A 22,438-nucleotide genomic window follows, 5' to 3' on the forward strand; every position below is an offset into this window, starting at 1 on the left:
GATAATATCACTGAGGTATCAGCACTCAAATGCCACCCTCTGAAGACAAGAACAGCACAGGAGCCCTGTCAGGCACTGGCCCTGCTTCCTCCCAAGCTGCCTCCAGGAGAACATAGCTGTGAGCCCTTGCGAAAGCAGCGCTGTTTTCACAGGGCTACTCCTGAGCACAGTGCTTTTTGCCTGTGAACCACATATAGTCAATTCTTGATGCCACAGTTAAATGTAGTAAGCTTATGTTTTTCTCATGTTTGCTTTTCAATTTCCAAAACATCAAACAAAATTTCAGTCATTAGGTATTTGAAGTTTTAGCTGTTACTATTTTTTGTTTAAGTTTCTTCCCATTATATAAACACACCCTGGAAAACACTGCAAGTTTCCTCAGATGTCTATTACTAATAACTATTTTTGCTAATCACAGAATTACATTTGTCAATTCTTGTCTTGCTGAAACCTACGTATAGCTCAAGTACATCACCTAGACTGCACAGCATCTTGGACCTGTCCCACCTATTTCACATATCTTTACAAGAAATGAAATACGGTTGTCAGAAAACGGCATCAAGTGACCTACAGCATTTAATGTTAGCTTGCAGTGAAACCATTTCCTCATTGTTGGTGACTATGTAATTATGAATTCACAATTAAGCTTGAGTTCATGGGTGCTGATCATTTACAGCCACTGAAGTGAAGCTCAGAGCTCCTAAGTCACTGCAACGCAACAGGTTTACATAACCTCCCTTAAAGGTACATGGTGTGCAGAGGCATCTCTTGGCAATCCTTGCCTGTAGTTACAGGACAGCCACTCCTCTCTGTCACCTAGTAACTTTTTAATAGTCAACATCAACTCAGAGTTTCTGGGCTAGACTTTGATTTGTCAGTGTATGGAATACAGTACTTTTTAAAATGCTCTTTGGCTACAAAAACTAAATGGTGTAGTAGTCTTTACCAAGGACAACACTGTGTGGAAGTATTTGAGCAGAAAAGAAATTATAGTAGTATATTCTGAACATAGCATGGAAATGGCTGAAGGTAAGATTACAACTGCAGACAAATCAGGCCAGCTCCTGGAAAAAAATTGGCAACTGAACTCGCTAGTGAGAGATGTGCTTCTGAAAAGTGATCTGGATAATGAGGGTATCATGGAGTACACACTTAGACTGATGTCTTTAACAAAACAGCTGAGCAGATCTCTCAGCCAGCATCTGGAGAATGTTACGGCAAGTATTCAAGACACCTGGCAGTTGCTGAGTGCTTTGCACGACAAATACAAGGAATTGACTGCAAGTCCAGGCAAGTATGGAGGGACTTACCTGTAAGCAGAATGGACTGGGTATACTGGATGCTAAGTTCTACTGTGTGATGATACTGGGGGACCTTACTTTTGATTTTTTAGTATTTCAGTACTTGGTAATTTGTTAAACCAAATTCATATTTTGAGAATATCACACTGTTTTTTAGTCTGTTACATAAGGTTCAATATGAGACTCATAATTCTCATGATGTGAGGAAAAAAATATATATAAAATAAAATTAACGAAAAGGATTTTTTTCAAAGTTTTATGTATATTATACTTCAGTGGGTTTATCTTGGCTAGACACTAGATGCCCACCCAGCAACTTACTCCCCTTCCTCAACAGGACAGGTGGAGAAAATAAGATGGGAAACCTCATGGGTCAATATAAATACAGGAAAATCACTTACCATTACCATCATGGACAAAATAGACTTGACTTAGGGGAAAAAAAATAATTTCATTTCTTTCCAATTGAAATAGATCTGGATAGTAAAAAACAAAGGGAAAAAATTCAAACCCCACCTTTCCCCCACCCCTCCTTTTTTTCCAGGCTCACCTTTGTTCCTTCGTTCCTACCTCCTCTAGCAGGGAAATGGGGCAGCAGTCAATCAATCCCTAACAGCTCTGCTCTGCCACTCACTCCTCACACTGTTTCATGCAGCACTGTGGATCCTTCCCACAGGTCCTGTCAGGAAAAGCTGGGCTCTCCACGAGCTGCAGTTCCTTCAGGGAATGCCTGCCTGCTCCAGTGAGGGTCTCCACAGGCTGCAAAGCAGATACCTGCTCCAGCCTGGTCTCCGTGGGCTGCAAGGGAACCTCTGCTCCATGCCTGGAGCACCTCCCCTTTCTTCTCCTCTGACTTTGGGTGTTCACAGGGCTGTTTCTCGCACTTTTTTTCCTCAGTCCTCACTGTTCTTCAGTATTCTTGCCCTTTCTTAAGTATCTGCTCACAGAGGCAGCACCAGCTTTGCTGACAGGCTCAAGTCAGTCCTGCAGGCAGTAGGACCATTGCGGAGCTGGCTGGAACCAGCTGTGTGCAGCGTGGGCATGCACCACGGAGCCTGCCCCTGCAGCCCCCTGTGCCAGCACCCTGCCAGCAGACCCATATCGAGTCTACAGGCCTCTACAAGTAACAACGTTAAAAAGATGACAATAAAAGTGATAAGGACTGCTGCCATCTTAGTACAGAAAGCAAAGTGTTAGAAAAGAGATGGTGGTGGTGGTGGTAACTTAAAAGAAGGCTTATTTTGAGGTTAACCTTGTAACAGAATGCAAAAAGTGTCTTTCCTTGGGTAGTGTGAAGTTACAAGGCCATGTCTTTGCTTGGCTTTAAGCACTGCAGTATTAGAAAAGTCACATTCACAGTGCAGGAAAAGGCCATTGTTCTGAATGACCCCATTATCTTCAAATTCGATTTTAGGGAAGCTTAAAGAGCTGTATGATTGGGTTTGGGTTGGTTTTTTTTGTTTCGGTTTTTTTTTCAGAGAATGCAAAATTCAGGGAGGAAACAGGTTAATTTTGGTAGTTTTGCCGAAGCTTGAACTTTGCTTTATAGTGAAGCTGGGAAGTGGTCTTTTACAACCTCTTATGCAAATGAACCTATGTCATTTCCAGTCCTTTTGTTTCATATTTCTCAGTCTTGTTAAGCTATTTAGAAGTTCTTCTCACTATTGCAAAAGTGTCCCTGGCAAAACAGCAGTACCTTAGAATAAACTTACGTTGTTTTTTGAACTACCAGTGGAAAAATATTTTAAAAATGTGATTGCTCCCCCCACAAATGTAGTCAAAATCCAATAACAAGCCATTTGGGAACTGGGAAATCATTACAAAGGAATAATTTTTAGACTAAATTCAACCAAAAAACCCACACCAACCTTTATTCTGAACTGTACTCTTTGTAGGTTTAGATTAATCAGTTGCAAATAGGGATAAAAGTGAAGGGCCTGTCCAGATCGTATAACATGACACATTGATGAAACAGTATACTGTGTTTTCCTTCTGTGCCATTTTCTTATTTCTACTGACCCTCACTGGATTTAGCCTGCAAAACAAAGCTTTCCTGGATCTCATGCAGCAAACAGAAATAAAAAAGCAATTTTCCAAGGGGTTTGAAATATACATAACTAATGAAGACATGGGTCCAGTTTCAGAGATTGACAGTGTATGGTGAGGGGAGAGCTGAAAGTGATGCATCTGAAATCCTTGAAGGTAGTATCTGGAAGGATTCCTAAGAAAGGTGTTAGATAAAAAAAAACGAGGGATCACAAAATAGGTTAAAGATAAAACCTTACATGAATGGCACATAGTGATTGTGTGCTTTTTGTGCATCATTCTTCACCAAGTGTTTTCAGTTATATGCGCAAGCAACTTCCACCATTCCTATAATAGGTACAGATACAAACTGCTGAACTTCAGTATTATATATGTGCTGGTGTTTTGATATTATCCTCAATTCTCTGTAGCAAAAATTCAAAGCTGCTGAGCATGTTTAATATTGAGCCCATGCATGACAGCTTTGTTAAGACATCCATGTGTTAGAATCTTGTAGCATTCAATTTTAGGAAATATATATAATTATTGTTTAATTTTTAAGCTCTTCCTAAATGGATTTGACTATTATGTCCAAATTTCATGCTTTAGATGGATTGTCATTAAGCATTTAGCTGGTGTCTGATCATTAGAAAGGTGGTCATTAAAGTTGCCACAATAGTACTTTGACAAATACACAGTTGTACTTGGACAAGGACACAAAAATACTTGTCATTCAATGCAGTTCTTCAGAAATTGACTCAAATTGAATAGCAATAAATGCAAAAACACTAAATGAAAGCCAGGAAATAAATTGTGCTTCATGTATTGAATTGCACTACAGAATTAGGCAGAATTCATTAGGTACGTGTGTAAGAGCTTTCACATTTTTGGCTAGCTTTCTTAGCAAAATTCAATTGTTTACCTATTTTTTTGCCTTAGAGTACAATGGAACTGTAGATTATCTGCATGAAGTGAAGGCTTATTTGATCAATACAGTCTCACATCTTCAAGTGGCAGAAAATAAACTTTATGCTGCTCACTGCAGAGAAGATGATTCTCAGATCCAGACTGCTCAAAATGCTTCTAGAGAAACAGTGCATTGTTCTGAAGGAGAAGCAACAGACTCTGTGCAAACATCTTCTAGTCCCAGTCAGCAATGCCAAAGAACTCCTTCCTTGAACAAGATGGAAAATCAAAATATTAATCAAATCCAGCCAAGTGAAACTGTAACAGTGGTAAAAGACATTGTTGCATCATTAGTTGAAAATATATCTGCTCAAGAACAGGACATTGGCAGCGAACCTCCAATGAAAAAAGAACACAGTGAACACAGACTACTAATGAGCTCTGTTACAGAGAAAAAAGAGTGCAGTGGAAAGGATAAACGTCATGGAGGTAGCTCTGTTACTGAAAAGTCGCCAGAATCAACTTTTCAAGATGCTCATACGAGCAGTGGGGAAGGCATTCTATCTGGGACAGCGGAAGACATTTATGACAGGGCTGTCACAAAACTTCTTGAACAGGAAAAAAATTCAGTAGTCAAAGACTCTTCAGAACAGGTCAAAAGTGAAGAACGTAGACTCACAAAGCAAATGGAAGACAGTAAAATGGAAACAAATCATGAGATTATTAGGAATGACCTAATTACCTTCACAGCTTCAGAACAAACATGTGATCTTACTGCTGTGAATCTTTCTATGAATGATTCAGAAGTACAGAAATCTAGGCACTGGATGAGCAAAGAGTAAGCATGTATTCTTTTCAGAAACAGATGTACATAAATATTGCTTATTAGCACACTTACCAACATCTGCGGCCCAGAAACTCAATATGCATGTATTGAACAGCTGCTGGTCATGCACTTGATAGCAGTTTACAACTTAAGCATGCAATGAAGATCTTCCATTTGGTCTAAAGTAAACTGTAACTTTCTATTTGATTGCATTTTTTTTGACAGTGAGGGACTGAGTCACACCCAGTAAAGTCAGTAACTCCCAAACAGTTGGAAATCAGTAGGAAATTACCCCAATTAGTCAGTTTTATAATAATTTGTAAGCTGTTCTGAAACAAGCTCAACATAAGCATTTTCATGATTTTCCCATCTATTCATAAACATATATTTTTATGAATGATATGCTTATGCTAGTGTAGCACATCGCTATAGTAAATTATTTAATTAAAAATACAAGATGCCACCCCACCCAAAATACAAAGAATAATATTTTATATTCTTCTTCTGCAGATTTCTAGTGGAAGAGAGTGGTAAAAGTAAATGTGAAGTAGCTTGTTTTATTAAAGCCCCATCAACTGCTCTGGAGAATCTGAAGTGTAAGATAGTCAATGACACTAGTTCCTTGGTGGTGGATGATTCTGAGGAGCTGGTCAGCAATGTCATCAGTATTGAATGCTCTGATTATGAGAAAACAATCCCTTTCCCTATCAACATTGCAATCCCATTTACTTCATGCTTCAGAGGAAGTTATCGGGAGATTATGGTGAAGTTGACTGATGTGAACTTTCAATCACACTACTTAACTCCTATTTCTTTGGAGGGATACCAAGGAAAACATAAGGTTGGTAACCTCTCATCTACACATTGTAAAAACATCATTCCAGGTTCCCATTTAAGCCTCTGTGGAGTTAGACAAGTGAAGTTGTCATTATTAAGCCATATTGCCCACTACGTGGGGTTAAACTGAGCTTTTGTTCCTAGTTTCTCAAGAACTAATTATCTTTGAAACCTAGTATTTAACAAGGTCTTTTTTTTTTTTTTTTTTTCACTTGTAATGTTAAGGCTAGTTCTTAATCCCACAATACTAATGACTGAGTAATGGTTCATGACTTTTTCAATCAAGTATAATATGATTCAGTATTTGTTAAAAGTAAAAACTTAAGGGGAATTATTTTGCATTCAGATCACAGGGAAGTAACAAAATTCTGCATGTATGAGTCCAAACTCCATCTCAAAGAAACATAGGATGGTTCTTTTTTCAAATGCAGAATTGCATTGGGACAGATTCATCACCCAGTTTACGAGCTTGTTTCATTTTATCCCAGTCATACCCTGGAATATTAATGACATCATATGATAACTAGAGATCATCAGATACCTGGGCACCCAAGTGGCAATAATATTCAGTTTATTTTCATTTCACACCTTACTCTGTGAATACTGTTGTCTTCTCAAAATGTTTATCTGCTGTGGAACACAGCTTCCTTTTCCTCCAGTGTACTCTAACTCCACATTTACTTTACACAGGAAACATTTGCGGAAGTGAAAATTTATCAGCTGGGTGTTTTTTCTGTGTTGTCATGCTTAAAGAAAGAAACATTTACTGTTCCAAAGGTAGGACTTTCAAAAAAGCTGAGCATGGATTGTAGAATCTCTTTCTGTTACCATCCAGAAACATTCAGTTCTCCAGCACCCATGCAGTTAAAGGTGAGCTTGAAATATGCAATACTTGTTCTATAAGTCTGTTATCTGATCAGTTCTGAAGCAAGAATGCCAATAATGTTAAAGGGCAACCTGTTCCATTATTCAGTCTATGAAAAGTGGTTGCAGCTCCACATCCTGTACACACAGCAAATGGTTTCCTGCCAACTTTGTTTAAACCACATAATATCATCAGTAGTCAACAACATCTCTACCTCAAAAGAAAAACCACCTACCTTTCTTTGATACACTTCAGAAAATATAGTTGTTTTCAATAATGACATAAGCATCAACGCCAGACTTCAACTGCTTGGCCCAGTGTTCAAGCTAATGGAGCAATTTTTCTCACCTGACCTTCATTATTGGTACTAGGCAGTACAACAGAAGGTTTTGTCACCTCTTAATCTTAGGCTGAGAATAATTTCAAAATTTTCTTCAGTTATACTGTGTTTCTCCCTTACTCCACAAAAACATCGATTCTAAGGTACGGAGAAGGTAAAATTAACAGTGAAAAAAAATACAGATTCAAAAAATCTTAGAAAATTATCAAAATCTGAGGAAGCCCAGGAGTTTCAAAACTTGAACTCCAAGCAGGAACAAAACAATCAAAATTTTTAAGTCAGCAAAGGTTCCAGTTTTTGATGACTCTAAAGCACTTGGTTATGCATTGTATAAAGTGTTGATACTTTTGTAGGGTTGTTCCTTGGGTTACAGAGAGGGGCTTAATGCTTCTGTGATAGTCTGATCCAATTCCAAAAGAGAAATCAAGTTGTAAAAGAACAAGCATGTATGAAAAGATTTATTAATTTAAAAACTATTGAACAATTGCTTTCCATATTTAGATTCAGCCAGTTGAACCATCATTGGTTTCAGCATTGAAAGCAAGATACGATATGTACCACTCAGTGGTATCCACTAGTGCACTGGTTTATGTCCAGCATCCTTCAGCCCAACCGTTCAACAGATCTGTCACTATTACTCTACCCTGTCCTCCAAACCCAGAAAAAAAGAGGCAAGATGAGACAGAACATGCAAGAGCCATTAGTGCCACAGTAAAACGGGTTGCTACAGTATGCCATCCTCGGTAAGAACAATTTCACTACAAATTTTCAAAACATCAAAATTAATTAATTTTACCAACTTCTGATTAAATTTTTTTTGTATTAAAAATACATTAGTTCCTTAATAGTCTGCTATACTTAAGAAACAGTGTTAGAGCAAATCTGCACAATTCTCATGCTACAGCTTCACCAAGAAATTCACATAGCATTTGATGTATAATCTTCAAATATGCTGACCACTATATTTCTAGCAGAAGCCAGGATGAAAAATGCCTGTATTTTCTTCAGCAAGAAACATTCGGCCACTTTCACCAGAACCAAACACTGAACACAGAGAATAATCATGTCTCAAAGCTGCTGTGATCATTTTACAAGTCGGTGGTTTGGCTACCCTGGCCTTTGAATTTTCTGATCTCTACTTCTACACATTCTAATGGCTACCTGAATCAAAACGTATGGCACAATGGTTTGGAGTAGGTCAGTTTTGTGGTAAGTGCTGCATTAGATAAAGTCCCAGATTTTCCCAAAGCACTCACTACAAAGTTTCTAAATCTTAGGCCTTTTGTTTTTAAAAGCGTTAAAACATGGGGACTTCTAAAAATTTTGGTGGAAAAAAAGGCCAAAGCTGACCTCATTTGTTTTGAAAGTCAGCAAAATTAAAGATATTTTTACCATCTCGTGCAGGAAAAACAATGATCTGAACTTACCATTTGATTGTTGTCATTCCAGTTCTGCTACCATGGGCAACTCCAGGTTCAGGGAGGCTTAGTGGGATTTCTTGGTAGGGACTAGCTCTGTGGTGCCTCTGCTTTACATCATTAAAGACTTAGCTTAATCCTACTGTGCTAAACATTTATCTTTTTCAAAATTCATCTATATGCCAAGATTATGATTTTTTTGGAAATAAGCACGGTACAGATGGAGAAGGCAGACAATGTTCTAGCCTTCCATTTCTGAAAAACTTCTCAGATTATGCTTTTAAGAGCTCCACGCTCAGGCTGGTCTCTTAGACTAGACATCCATCTTAATCACAAACTTCAGGTTTGGGAAGGTTGCCCACGTTAGTCTATAGGAGATTCAGATTTCATCTCCTGCACCAGAAGCATTTAATAGCGTGGCAGCACCCTTGCAGCATCTGTCTGTTCTTAATGCCAGTCTAAAAGGCACTTCAGACTCACAATCAAAGCACATTCATGAAAAGACCATCACTCTATTGCTTATTTCTATACAAATTCCTTAGAAATGATGTCAATATTTTCCTCTGTGCATAGGCTGATGCTGTATGCTTGAGAAAAGCTTAGGCTGTCCTGTCTGAAGTATTTTCATTTTTTGATTGTACATAGGGTGTATGCTTGAGGTGAATGGGTTATTCACATCCAGTTTTAAAAAAAACCCGAGGTGTGTGTAAGAGCTATGGACTTCTGTAAAAAAGCACTTCACGTTTCATTTATTAGGATAAATTAGCCAGAGAATGTCATGCCATAGTTGCTTGATTCTGAGTGTGATATCAAAGTAATCACCTGATTTGAAGAGAAGTTTCTTTTATTTTCTCTCTTGAAAGATATAGTGGATAGCAGTCACGTCTTATTTTCTAAAATCCTTTGGGATCATTGAACAATATTTACTTCTGGAAGAAAAGGTGGGTTGGTGTTCTTCCTCCCCAATACCTACTTCTAAAGAATCTAAATCTTGATGAATGGCTCAAAACCAATCCATAATAATTACCGTACATAATAGATTAAGCTAGATTCATTTAGAAAGAAACCTGTCTTTTTTCCTTTCTTCCCTCTTTGTAGAGGATTGGGGAGTTGTGGGGCAGAGGCAGATCACTCTTAGCAATTGCATCACTTTACAGTTCCAGATGCAGATTTTTCAGCAAGGTGGGAAAAACACACGTAGTCATCAAGAAAAGCAGAAGGGAAAGCAGAGCTACAAATAAAAGTTAACTCCTTCTGCAGGATCTATTTTTCATTATATTTTTTCCTGTAATTCCTTGGCTTTCCAGGGCTGTGGGTGCTTCTGTGAGAAAAAATGGGGAGAATCCCAGTGATACTTTGAAATTATTAGGTCACAGAAACAAAGAAGAGGGGTGGAAGGTGTTCGATGATGTTATTGTCCAGAATGCACGGAATGGGCTGGTATCATTTGAACTAAATGAGCATTTAGAAAGGTAACGTATAAATAATTTAATACAATTCTATTTACTAAAATATTTACTTCCAAGAATATGGATCAATGGAAATCAGTAGAGTTAAGACATCATCCACTATTAATTATTAGCTTGCCAGCATCTCTTTCTTCCACTTTGCAGTATAAGTTCATTTAGTTATTACTCTTAACTACAGAAAATATAAATTTGTTTAAATATCTTTTCCTATAGACTGTACACAATGTAATATATACCAAACCTGAAAGAGGATATGCAGATATTAATCTTACTTTGAAAATGTGATTTAGCTCTCTAACTACAAAACCATAATATTTTTTGGAACTTATTAGGAAATATTCCTTTACTTTCATCTAAAATTCATGTTATTTGAATTAATTGGTAGAGAGTCAATATACTCTACATTACAGAAACAGGCAAATTTCCATCCTTTCATATCTTGGAAATGAGAATAAAAAGGAGGTAGCAAAAGGTCTGTTGGACACTGAGCCCGGTATTATTTTGCATAATAAACTGTTAGCAGTTGATAAAATTATTTCAGATAGAGCTATTTATTTTCTTGCTTTTTTATTTTCTTTAATACAGCTTTGTGGTCATTCGCCTTTCGCTCCTCTTGGAAAACACATATCTTCTCCTCTTTGCTCAGGCTCTAGAAAAAGGTCTTTGTAGCACAATGGCTAATGTGATACTGTATCGGAAAAGAGAAAACCCATACAAAATAGTAGTTTTGCTATCTGCATCCAAAGAACTGGCCGGTGAACTTCAAAAACTCCATGAAGGGGGCTACTTTGGTCCCCCAGAACCTACGCAGCAGTTCCCATTAAGAGAAGGAGAGCAGGTTCATTTTAGATTTAGAGGAAATATTTTTGCTTCAGGTAAGCAATAATTCATGCATGGGGGTGAACACTAACAATTACCTCAGCTATTCAGAAATACTGTATGGGAGCGTAAGTAGATTGTGGTTGATCACAGCACATTTAGTTATTTCAGTGTTTTATTTCTTGTAATTAAGCGCATAGAACTACATGGGAAACTGCTACAACTGAAAAATAAAATGTACTAGTTTAACAAGATCCCGAGCAACCTGCTTTAGGTGACCCTGCTTTGAACAAGGGGGTTCAACAAGATGATCTTCAGAGATCTCTTCCAACCTCTGCCATTCTGTGAAACTTGGTCCTCAGAAACAGCTGATATTTTATCTCTTATTTCAAAAGGGCAGGTTTCCATCAATGGCTTTTTAACATAAAGAACATTTGATAGCAATTAAAAAGATTCCAGACAAAAAAGAAACACTCCGATATTTTATCTGTGTAATTTCACTTAAGGTGAGGAAGATCAAACATTGAAATCCAGGGCAAAATGTTTCTTTTTGCGAGTTGCACTATGAATTGAGGTGATGATAGAGTTGTTCTGCTGTTTCAATCAGCAGCCTCAAAAATTCCATGCAGTGGGTGCCGCCATTCAGGGATTTGCTTAAAGAGAAAAGAGGTAAGAAGCCTCAAAAACATTTTCACCCCAAATTATGTATAGACTATTCTGTCAGTTTTGGAAAGAATATGTAAGTATGTATTTGGGTCTCTGAACATTTTTTACATAAAGTCTCCAACTGAAAATTTCATTTACCCTAAAGAAAGGATTATTCTTCAAAAAGAGAAGTCTCCAGCCCCCAAGGAATGCCTGCTCATATATGCAAAGGTAGCATATATAGATGTATCAATTAAAACGGAACTACAATGCCTAAAGTTGCACGTAAATCTCTGCCTCAATTAATTTTGTCGTTACAGATAGACACATATCCACCCTGAATAACCAGAAAGCATATACTTGTAATTCTATTCGCAACACCATTTTATTTTTATTTCTCTGTGTTACATACTTCATTCCCTTCAGTGTTCCTTACTTTTCAACTTGTAGCACAGCCTTCACTGCTTATTCCTTATGCCAACAATTCAAGGGCTTAGAAAAATCATGAAATTATAAAGACATTTGAACTACTGAAGCAGACTGGCAGGAGTGTTTGAACATCAGATGTTCAATGTAAAATAATAACAGTGATAAAGAACAGCTGAATTATGTGAATAACTATTTGACTGACCCTAATGAATTGCTTTAAATGCACACATCTAAATACTGTGTAATTTTTTTATATTTTTTTTTATGGACTCCAGAGAATGGAAAAGATTTTGGAAAAGTCTACAGGCTAATTTTTCATTCACAAAGAAAACCCAGGCTGGAGCTCCAAATTAAAGAAGTGGATGAATTCGGTAACCACAGTTCACCTCATTACAAAGGAACAGCAGTGTTTTATAAAATTACCAGAGAGATGATAACAAAGAAATGGGAACAGCCATTGCTATATGGTGAATATCGACACCAATCTCCGCTGTGTAAATTAGCACTAACATTACCAAAGGTGGGTTTCTCACTTGATAATGTTAGAGATCTTTTCCTTTTTCCCTTACCACATATTTATTAGGCAAGAGGATTTTGGTATGATTTAGGTCTTACAGATACACACGGATCTCTGATGGAGCAGTTCTGGTCCATCAGCAATGTACAAACATCTCAGAATTTCTCTTAGCAGGTGGGAGGGACCCTCATCAAGCATGAAGATGGAAAAGAAATGTTTAGCAGAAGTTTTTCATCCTTTTGCTCTCCCTAAATAGTATGGCCCTAAGAAATTATGACTTAAGTTTCACAAGGTGTATATTTCCTGTATCATTGTCTTGGGAATGCAGAATTGCAAAACGTAAAAGCATTAGATGGTTCATGTAACTTTTCTTTCTCCTATCACGCCTGATAAGGCTCCACAATACAGCCACATGGGCATTTATCTCCATCTCTGGTGAAAGCCATTGCTGCATAAATTAATCTTTAATATTCCTGCAATGAAATCTCTTTGTAATCTTTTCAAAGTTGCCTAGGTATCAGCCCCCTATGTTGTACAGAATTCTGCCACTAGACTACTGCTATCAAATTTACATACATTTTAATATCAAAATATGTACCGTAACTCTTGGTCTAAATATCCAGTGACAAGGAGTAGCATCTCTCTCTTTTTGATTTTAATTGACTTCACCCTTCATTAAGCTGTCACCTGCAAATACGTCTTTTATTTCATAAGCATACCTCTTGATTTCTCTCTCATCTCCATTCTCCCAATTAAAAATTAAGAATAAGTAACAACTGCAGATCTTAAGAGGATATTTCTTTCGGTGACAATCTCTGTATAAAATGTAAGGTTTTTTTTTTTTAAAAATCACATGCTTTCAAACACTTTGCTTTTCCACAGGGTGAGCATTCCAAGTGCAGTATTCACAGAGAGGGAAATACAAACTCTTGAGGTCCAGTGAGATGATTTAAAAAAATATATATAAAAAAATCTGCAGCATACCCTAGGCATCAGCTAGTCCTCTTCCATCCACCTGCCTAGCTTCCATCCTGTTGTTCCACTTGATTTAATCTTACTCATAAGAAGAATAAGACTTAAATGATTGAACTACATTTGTATTAAACCACAAAGGTACTTATCAAGTGTCTTAGATTTGGGTTGGTATATATGGTCTATTACTATACATGTTAGTCCTTAAAAGTTCTATTCAGACTTTTCAGGACATAAATTTCTGACTACCCCTTTTCTCCTACTAAATTTGAGGCCACGTTCCCTCTTTTTTCAGTGAGGCCCAGATCCTGAAGTCTGGGAAGTCTGTATAAGTGTGTGAGGATATATATTATATGTGGCTACACAATAGCACCCAGCCTACTCATGTAAATGGAAATAAACGAAAGAGCTATATAACATGATTATTGCTGGTAAATTAGAAATTAAATCATACCCTAGGAACAAATAGTGATAGCCTTTGGGAATATTTTCTTTACATCTATTTTTTGAGTAGTGGCTCTACTTTCATCTGAACCAGTTCAAGCATAGAGCACCTAAGTCTGATGCACAAAAGGTCTGCTTAGAGAGACAGAATTATTGTACCACTTCAGAAAAGAAGTGCCACAGCATCTTGCAAATTATTTTTCTTTTGCTTCTGGTAAATATATTTTAGGAGGTCCATTTCAAAGGAGTCACAATCTTCATTAAATGCAAATATTAGGAAAAAAAGCAATCAAAATGCTTGAAAACATTTGCATGTTGATAGCTTTTTCATGATGTGATTTGTATTTTCCAACATGGACTGAAATACTAATCTATAGAATGAAGAACAGCATCAAAATAAAATCTTCCCCTATGTTGCAAGTCATCTTAGTACAAAAAATGTTATATTTTGCTATAGTTGATGAACCCTACTTTATGATTTATCTTCCTTCCATGCAGTGTAATAATTTAAAATTGATAATACCTAAATTAAGGGGGTTTTAATAGAGAAGAAATATTCATTAATAATTTAGCTAGTTCAATTTTAATCTTTTTGAAGAATTATAAAACAGCAATGACGCTGATTATTAGACTTTCATGACTAATTAGTAAGTTAAATACAACATAGCTTACTATTGGTATATAAATACACAAGGCAAAAGGGAATTTCACCCACACTACTATCTAATGATATGTAACACTCATTAACACAAAATAACAACATTGTTCACTCTTTTGCTCTTCATACCTTCTTCTAGCCAAGTAAAGAATTCCATACTGAACAAACTCACAGAAATTTTAAAAACAAAAAAAAAAATGTTCTCTTTCGGCTTGTTTGCTGGCTGAAAGATAAGAGAAAGTAGGAAAAAGCAGCTGGTTTTCCCAAGGGAAGATGGTTACTAGCAAAGTCCTACACAGATCCACACTTAACATATTCATCAGAAATTTTTGAATAATTAAGTGAAATGTCTGATGACATTATGAAATGTCATCAGAGTACTAAAGCTATCTGAAGAATCACAGAATATTGAACTAGAAAATAAACTAGGTAATTTAGGTTCAATAAGTGATTTTATACTGATAGACTCTAAATTACCTATTACCACTCAAAAAAAATTAAAAATCTTAATTATGTTGCTTTCTGAAAACTTCCAGAGCATTCAGCAGAGAATAAAAATATAAGCAGAAACTTCCAAATTATTAGAGAACAAAACCGAAAACAAGACTATGCCATATATCTATGAGGCGCTCACATCATGACTGTACTCTTCAGTTGTGGCCACAGAACTCAGAAAGAGGATTTGAAAGAAAGGGAAGGAAAGGTATCAGAAGCACATAGTGGTTCTAGGTGGAGAGACAGTACATTGATAATGCTTCAGGCAGTTTTGACAGAAGTGGAAATATCATATGCACATATTAATATTATAGAGAAACTGAAAAAGGGACTGTTATATCCCCTTTATCAGGATATAAGAACAATGATGTTGGTAAGTGCAGGTGCAACCAGTAATATAAAATAACGTACTTTTTACACATAGAAATAATCAGAACATGAACTTATTTTCCCAGGATATTTGCAGCAGTTAAAAATGTGTTTGAGTTAGAAAAGAAATTGACTGAAAGGCAGAACCATCTATTAAACACAATGATTCAGATGCAATTTAATGACAGAGCAATGAAATGGAAATTCTAATTACTTAATGTATCTTATTGTATGTTCTAAAATTATTAACAGTGATGAAAGCACTGACAATAAAAATCAACGTAACTTTTATCCTGGTTTTACTATCCACGATTTGGTCAATATACATGAATCAGATATATTTTCACATTTAGGTGAGCTTTCTAATGAATAAAAGAAATGGAAGGAAATAGTTAAAACTGGGTGAGAAAACACAGTTAGGGAGACATTTACTGCCCTAATTATACAACTGCACTAGCCATCTGTGAAACACAACTTCTATTTACCACTTCATTAAAGTACAAGTCTTGTGTTAGTGTTCATATAACATGAACAGAGACTGGCACTGTCCATAGTTAGTCATATGCTGATGCTATTAATATATATTGCCAAAGCACCAAATACATCTGACCAAATTCACGTGCATAGACACACACTCAAGTGATGATCCTTCAATTTTGCTAGTTTCTATCACATGTATACTGCTACAGTACAATGATTAAGCTGCACAAATCTCTCAAGCATATCAAAACATGACTTTAGCATTCATATCTGACTCATTGATAATTCTGGGTTGTTTATAGTATTGTGCACACCGACACAGCTGCTTGCAGAATTCCAGTTGTCACAGTACTCTCCAAACTACCAAGCTGCAACAAGGTTTTTTACCATGTCATACCAGCATACTCTTCATATCAGTCTCTCTGCTGCCTTCTCCTCATCTCGCCTCATCCAGGGCATGTGTTCTCTTTTCTTCTGCTTCTTTTTCCCTCTGCTTCTTCCTCGGCTGCTCTCTCTTCATTGGCTCCCAACCACTTAACCAGCCACAGCTGCACCTTATCTACATTGGCCAACCCACCACCCCTGAAGCCAACCCCCAGTTGTATATTATCAATGCTAATTAACCCAGCTGCATTCCTCTACACTTCCTCTTTTTTTTTTTAAAGATTTCATACCTTATGTTTTTAACAGTCATTACAACCCTTTTACAAATAAATTTTTCGTACAGTCCTCTATAACTCCTCTACAAATCCCCCCCCTTTTTTTTTTTCTTTTTAATATTTCATACCTCATGTTTTTTACCAACCATCACAAACTTTTTACAAATAAACTTTTCGTACAGTTTGGACAACTTGTCCCTGAATTCCTTCTTCACTTTTATCTTGGGCTTTTCAGCTTCTGCAGGTTGATCACCTTTCTTCTTATCTGCTTTCTTAGCACCTGGGATTTTGTTTTCTTCAGAGGGGGGTTGTGATGAACTTATAGTGCCTTGTCCTTTCACCTCTCGGGTCACACTGGACAGTAACCTGAGTGAGCTTTCAGCAGCAGCAGATCTAGAATACAGTGCTAACACATCATTCTGTGTACTGAAAAACTTCTTAACATCCTTGTGGTGGCCCATTTCTTCTTCAACTGGAGACACCTTCAATGAGCACATAAACACTGGCAAGAATACCACCAGGCTGAGCAACAGCAGCAACAGTGGGAGCCGCACGCTGCACCGCACTGCTCCCATGCCTTCCTCTGGCACGGCCATCGCCACTGTCTGGCCAGACCTGCTCTGGACCCGCCACCACTGTGGGCTACTGCCACGTCTGGCCACGTACTCCACCACTATCACCCATTACCCTCAGTCTCTTAACTCCACAGCAGTCAGGCTTTCTTCTTTTTAACCCCAAAGGCTCACCTTTCCAGGTATCTGATCCAGATCCCCAGGCTCTTCCCACCTATCCCAACGTGATCTGGATCACAGGCTATCCCCACCTGTCTCCGCTACATTGAGTCACTGCCATTACTGTTTCAAACATCCCCCAGCACAGCCTCACTGCTGTCACTGCCCATTACACTCAGTCTCATAATCTGAAGGACCTCACACAGGGCACCAATTGTCACTGCGCTCTCCAAACTAGCCAACTGCAACAAGGTCTTTTACCATCTCATACCAGCATACTCTTCATGCTAGTCCCTCTGCTGCCTTCTCATCCCACCTCATCCAGGGCATGTGTTCTCTCTTCTTTTGCTTCTTCCTCAGCTGCTCTCTCTTCATTGGCTCTCAACCACTTAACAGAACCAGCCACAGTTGCACCTTATCTAAATCAGCCAACCCACAGCTGTATATTATCAATGCTAATTAACCCAGCTGCATTCCTCTACATCACAGTAAGACGCTCATGTCTTAATAGTTGACTCTAAGTTGTAGCATTGTTGATGGACTTCTCAGTTGCTCCCAGTATGCTGGGGGAAGCATTTCATATGGGAATAAAATCTCTAAACCAGCAGTAAATGTAGGGCAAGAACAGAAACAACTATTTATATTTCTACTATGCTGTTGAGTTAACAAATATCTTAAGTTTAGTTTAACCACGTTAACAGATTAGTTTTAGTATACACGAGGTCAGACACTCAGTGTTGCCAGTAACAATAGAAATTTTCTTAGCGAAATGAAATTGTTGGTGCTTTTTTGGCCTTCCCCCCTGCCCCCCCCCCCCCCCCCCCCCCCCCGGTAAAGTTAGAACCATCATCCACGAATCCACAATGTCTGGTTTTGGCTGTGACAAAACACATTGAATCTTTTTAAGGCAACCATTCTGACTACATTTTCACTTTTTTCTGTAAAATTGCCACCTAAATTTCCCTTGAATTGTGGAGAGAAAACAGTAACAATGTAGATTATAGACACTTTTTATATGTACGTGTCCACGTTATCCACTCTCTTACAAATATATTTCTGACAGTGGTCAAAGCAGTGTTTGTTTACATTGTATGTAACCTTTCACATCAGGTTTTAGTTTAAATATGACTTGTACAGAAGTAAGCTGATCTTCACTAATGATTCCTATTTGTGGAGTTTTCATTTCCTTAGCATTGGAAAACACCGGCTGGTCAAATCTGTTATTTTCAACACAAGTTAAATACAGTGAATTAGGTTATGATGTCAAGTATGTGTGTGCATATCAGTAATATTTCTACTGATTTCAAAGCAGTTGTATTGATATGAAACTGCGTTAAAGAGTTTAAAAGGTTCATTTCTCCTTTTCTGCCTGTCCTGTTTGATATGCTACTAGAGTCTGGTCATGTCTGAGAAGTCCATTTGACAGGGCACCGCAGTATTACTGCCTGAAATCAGAATGCTTTGCAAAAAGAGATTGTTGTAATACATACAAGCATTATCAAATTACTATTTTACTGAAGCTTTATGTCTAGTGACTGTCTAACAGCAAAATAACATGTGATCCTCTGCTTCAGAAAGTCAGTCACTTAGCTAATTGAAGCACCTTCCAGACTAGAAAACTGCTTTGACTGCTGAGTATTTTACTTTTGCTGTGAACAAGAACAGTAGGACCACATGCCAGTGCAGCTGAACCATGGGTGAATTTAGTGCTTCACCAGAGATATTTGATATTTCAAGGCCGATTTAATGTTTTAGATCTAATGCATTTTATATTATTACACTATTTCTAGACAATACTCATTTTCAATTCTTACCATTTTTTACTACTATTTTAGCATTAAGTACCATAAAGTCGTTCAGATTAAAGTCAATGCATGGGTAATAGAGTTCATCTAGAATAACTTTGAAAATCTCATACAGACCTTTGAGGAGCTAAATTCTCATTAATGAATGAATATAAATTTAAATATAAATGCATAATCAAACGAAGCCAAACAAATCTGTCTTGGAAGGAAAATAATGCCCCCTTGTGGAAAAGCTTTATATTCCCTTTATTTCGAGGGATTTTTTTAGCCGTGTTATGCTATCTTCACACTAGGGCGGGCCCAGTGACAGAATTGCTGCATAAGCACTTAAGACGAGGCACATTCAGCTCTCAAGATGAGCACAGCACAGGATGGTTCTGCACTGCCAAGCAGTGTGTGTGTGCGTCCTGTGCACACTGAGCCCCCCTACCAAGATGTGCAGGCCTGATGAAAAGGTGTTCAGTTCACAGATGAATAAGAAACAGTTATGATTATATCGATCTTTTGGATGTGTAGCTCAGTACATATGAAATACTCCAAATACTGAACAATATATAAAGTCTGTGTTATAAAACTATTTAAGATAAGCTCAGCAAGGCTCTGGCAAACTATGCCCAGCAGGAAAAGGAGAATAATTTATCCAGTCAGAGTTTCATGCTTTTAATTCATAAATGGAAAACAGAAGCTCAGTGAATAAACCTGGAGCAAGCCTCACAGAGAAAGCTGTGCATAAACAGCCATAAACATGAATGTGCATGAGGAAAGTAACATGGCCACTAAAAGAGGACAATTACAACTTTTAACAAAAAGAGTTGCTGAATGTCAAATTAATCTCTTCTTGTGCTCAGTGCTTATGGAAGTAATTTCTTATTCTATGTGGAGTAGGAAACAACAGTAAAGCCCACAAGAATTTTCTCTTTCTCAGTCATAGGGAAAAAGGACAAAGTATTTTGAATATTTATATTATATATCCATATATTATATTGATTATTATATTTAATAATCCAGTGCCTAGAGGAAGAAATAGGAAAAATTCTATACTTTCTAATGGAGCTTGTCTTTTGAATTCTGATCTTTAGTGATTTTTAATTAAAAGTTGAAATATGTAAAATGAATAATTATGGCTATAAACAGTAAGATTTCTAGACCTAACAAAAACTACTGTATACCTAGAAAGTCTCATTTTTCCTGAAACAGTACAATATGCACACAATTATAGTAACAACACAGAGACAGCAAGGCAAAGTTAATGCAGTATTCAAAATTAGAATCCACTTCATATACAAGGATTCCATACAGATTTTCTGTATGCTCACATTTATACACCACTCATGACATAATGCTACTGATCAAACATTTGTAAAATTGCATAAATTATAAGCATTTTAATAAAAGATTAAATAAACATCCATTTGGTATAAACAGACTTAGTTTCATTATTTTAATAACTGTATACTGATTTATGCCTGCTGATGGTGTTAATTGGTTTTCAATAATGACACAAATCTGCTATGTAGGAAGAGCCAATCTCAAATGCTGATTTACTGCAATCCACTCCCATATCCTATGCCTCATCCCTTACTCATTTAGTAATTTTGCTTTCCTCAACACAATATCTTTGATAGCAAGAAAAGTTGATCAACCGTCCAAGAAGCACAAAAAGAATTTCTTCTGATTCACCAGGTAAGAACACATACCTAAAATATTAATATAAATAAAAATTATAGTTATATTTGCTATTATTTTTTTTAAATGCCAAGATATGTTTCAGCTGTAACTGACATTTTTAAATGCCATATTCAAGAACCAAAGTAGTTAATGTGTTAAAAGGTATTCAAGGAAAAAAGAAAGTGATCTGCTCACTGGGAAATTCAAATAAAGATAATATGGTGGTGGGGTGCTTGAACAACGTATAATTTTCTGTATAAGGGGATTCAGTTCATACTGGAAAGCTTCAGTATAGCTGATTTATCAGTTATAGGAATTGCCCAAACCCTTTTATTTTATTGCTAGCTTTTCCCATGCAGTTCCAAAAGTTATAGATTATTGCTGAATCTGTTCTTAATTGACTTCATGTTGTGGTGCAGTTACCAAAAATTGAATTAGAAACAAGAAGAGATGGTATTTCCATTAAAGTTAAAAAAACAAACAAACAAACAAACAACAAAACATAATTAGTTGGGGTGTTCACTCACTAAACCTTCAGCTTTAGAAAGCTTTGCAAAAGAAAGAATTACATAGCAGAAGAATAATGTTCTTAATCTATTTATTTTTACCTTTCAGAGGCCATATGGGACAACTTGCTATATTGGCTTGCAGAAGAGCTTGCAGAAGATAATACATCATTGCTTGCTTTGTGCTTACCTGTTCGGCGGAGCGTACTTCAGCTTGTTAGGCTGAAGTGCCCTGATAATTTAACACACCAGATCTATGAGCTGCTCTGCTGCTGGAAAAAGACCCTTCCAAGGTCAGCTGATAAACACCAGCTCCTGTCTCACTATTTGCGGAAGAGTGGCAGAAGTGATCTTTCAGAAGAACTTAGGTTTAAGTGGCAAAATAAAGTGTTCACTTGACAGAATCACTGGCAACTAACAGCCCAGTTTATCTTCTTTCCTGTTGAAAGGTGTGAATATTTCTGTGATATCTTTGGATGCACAAGTGACAGTGATACCAGTCAGGGATAAACCTGCTTATTTCATGTGTTACTTTGCAACTCCAAATATAATAGCAATGTCCTTGCTTGGTAAAAGTAAACATTTCTTCTGTGGAAAAATGAGACATTGAAAATACAGGTATGAAGAATTATAGACTGGTCTGCATATGAAGATCTAATCTGTTTCCAGAATTTACCAGGAAGCCTTACTTTAATCTGTCATGGTCATGGGTTTTTTTCAGGTTACCATTAAATTTGGAAAAACGAGTATTTCTTCATGTAAGTTTTAAAATTTATTGCTTTGAAATTTTTTTCGTTATACTGAGTTCTTATATTGAGGGTACAGATAATAAACCAGATGTATTTGTGCCATTCCTTAGCCATGTGTTTTAACATCTAAACATTAGTTTCTTTCCAGAATGCCAAGTTTGACCAACCTAACTTTTTAAAGTCAGAGCAATAGCAGGTTTGGACTTTTATAACTGTGTTTCTGCTGAGATAATATGCTAATTTGCAGTCTTCTGTTACTTGCTGCTACATTGCAATTCACTGCATACAACACACCCAGAATTTCTCTAAGTACTTAACTGACTTTTCTGTTAAAGGCCCAAAGTAGCTGGCAGGAGCTAGTGAATCACAGTTCTGGGAGAAAGCTGACTGCTTGGTATTTACATACATAACTATCAATTTGTGATTATGCAGCTGTCACATCCATGCAATTTCCCTCATGCTCCAACAATGTGCAATAGATGAAGCTCTTTCATCAAGTCCACCT

General features: G+C 37.0%; 1 protein-coding gene across 1 annotated transcript; it reads left to right on the plus strand.

Annotated features, from left to right (window-relative positions):
* The first annotated feature begins 1,013 nt into the window (after positions 1-1,013).
* Positions 1,014-21,583, plus strand: DTHD1 (death domain containing 1). The gene is made up of 10 exons (XM_037398362.1): positions 1,014-1,290; positions 4,266-5,070; positions 5,569-5,899; positions 6,586-6,765; positions 7,602-7,843; positions 9,826-9,990; positions 10,573-10,862; positions 12,156-12,400; positions 20,636-20,693; positions 21,294-21,583. Exons 1-10 carry the CDS (start codon positions 1,014-1,016, stop codon positions 21,581-21,583), a joined length of 2,883 nt encoding a protein of 960 aa, XP_037254259.1.
* Positions 21,584-22,438: the final 855 nt, after the last annotated feature.

The sequence above is a fragment of the Falco rusticolus genome, chromosome 1 (genome assembly GCF_015220075.1).
Source record: "Falco rusticolus isolate bFalRus1 chromosome 1, bFalRus1.pri, whole genome shotgun sequence".
NCBI lineage: Eukaryota > Metazoa > Chordata > Aves > Falconiformes > Falconidae > Falco > Falco rusticolus.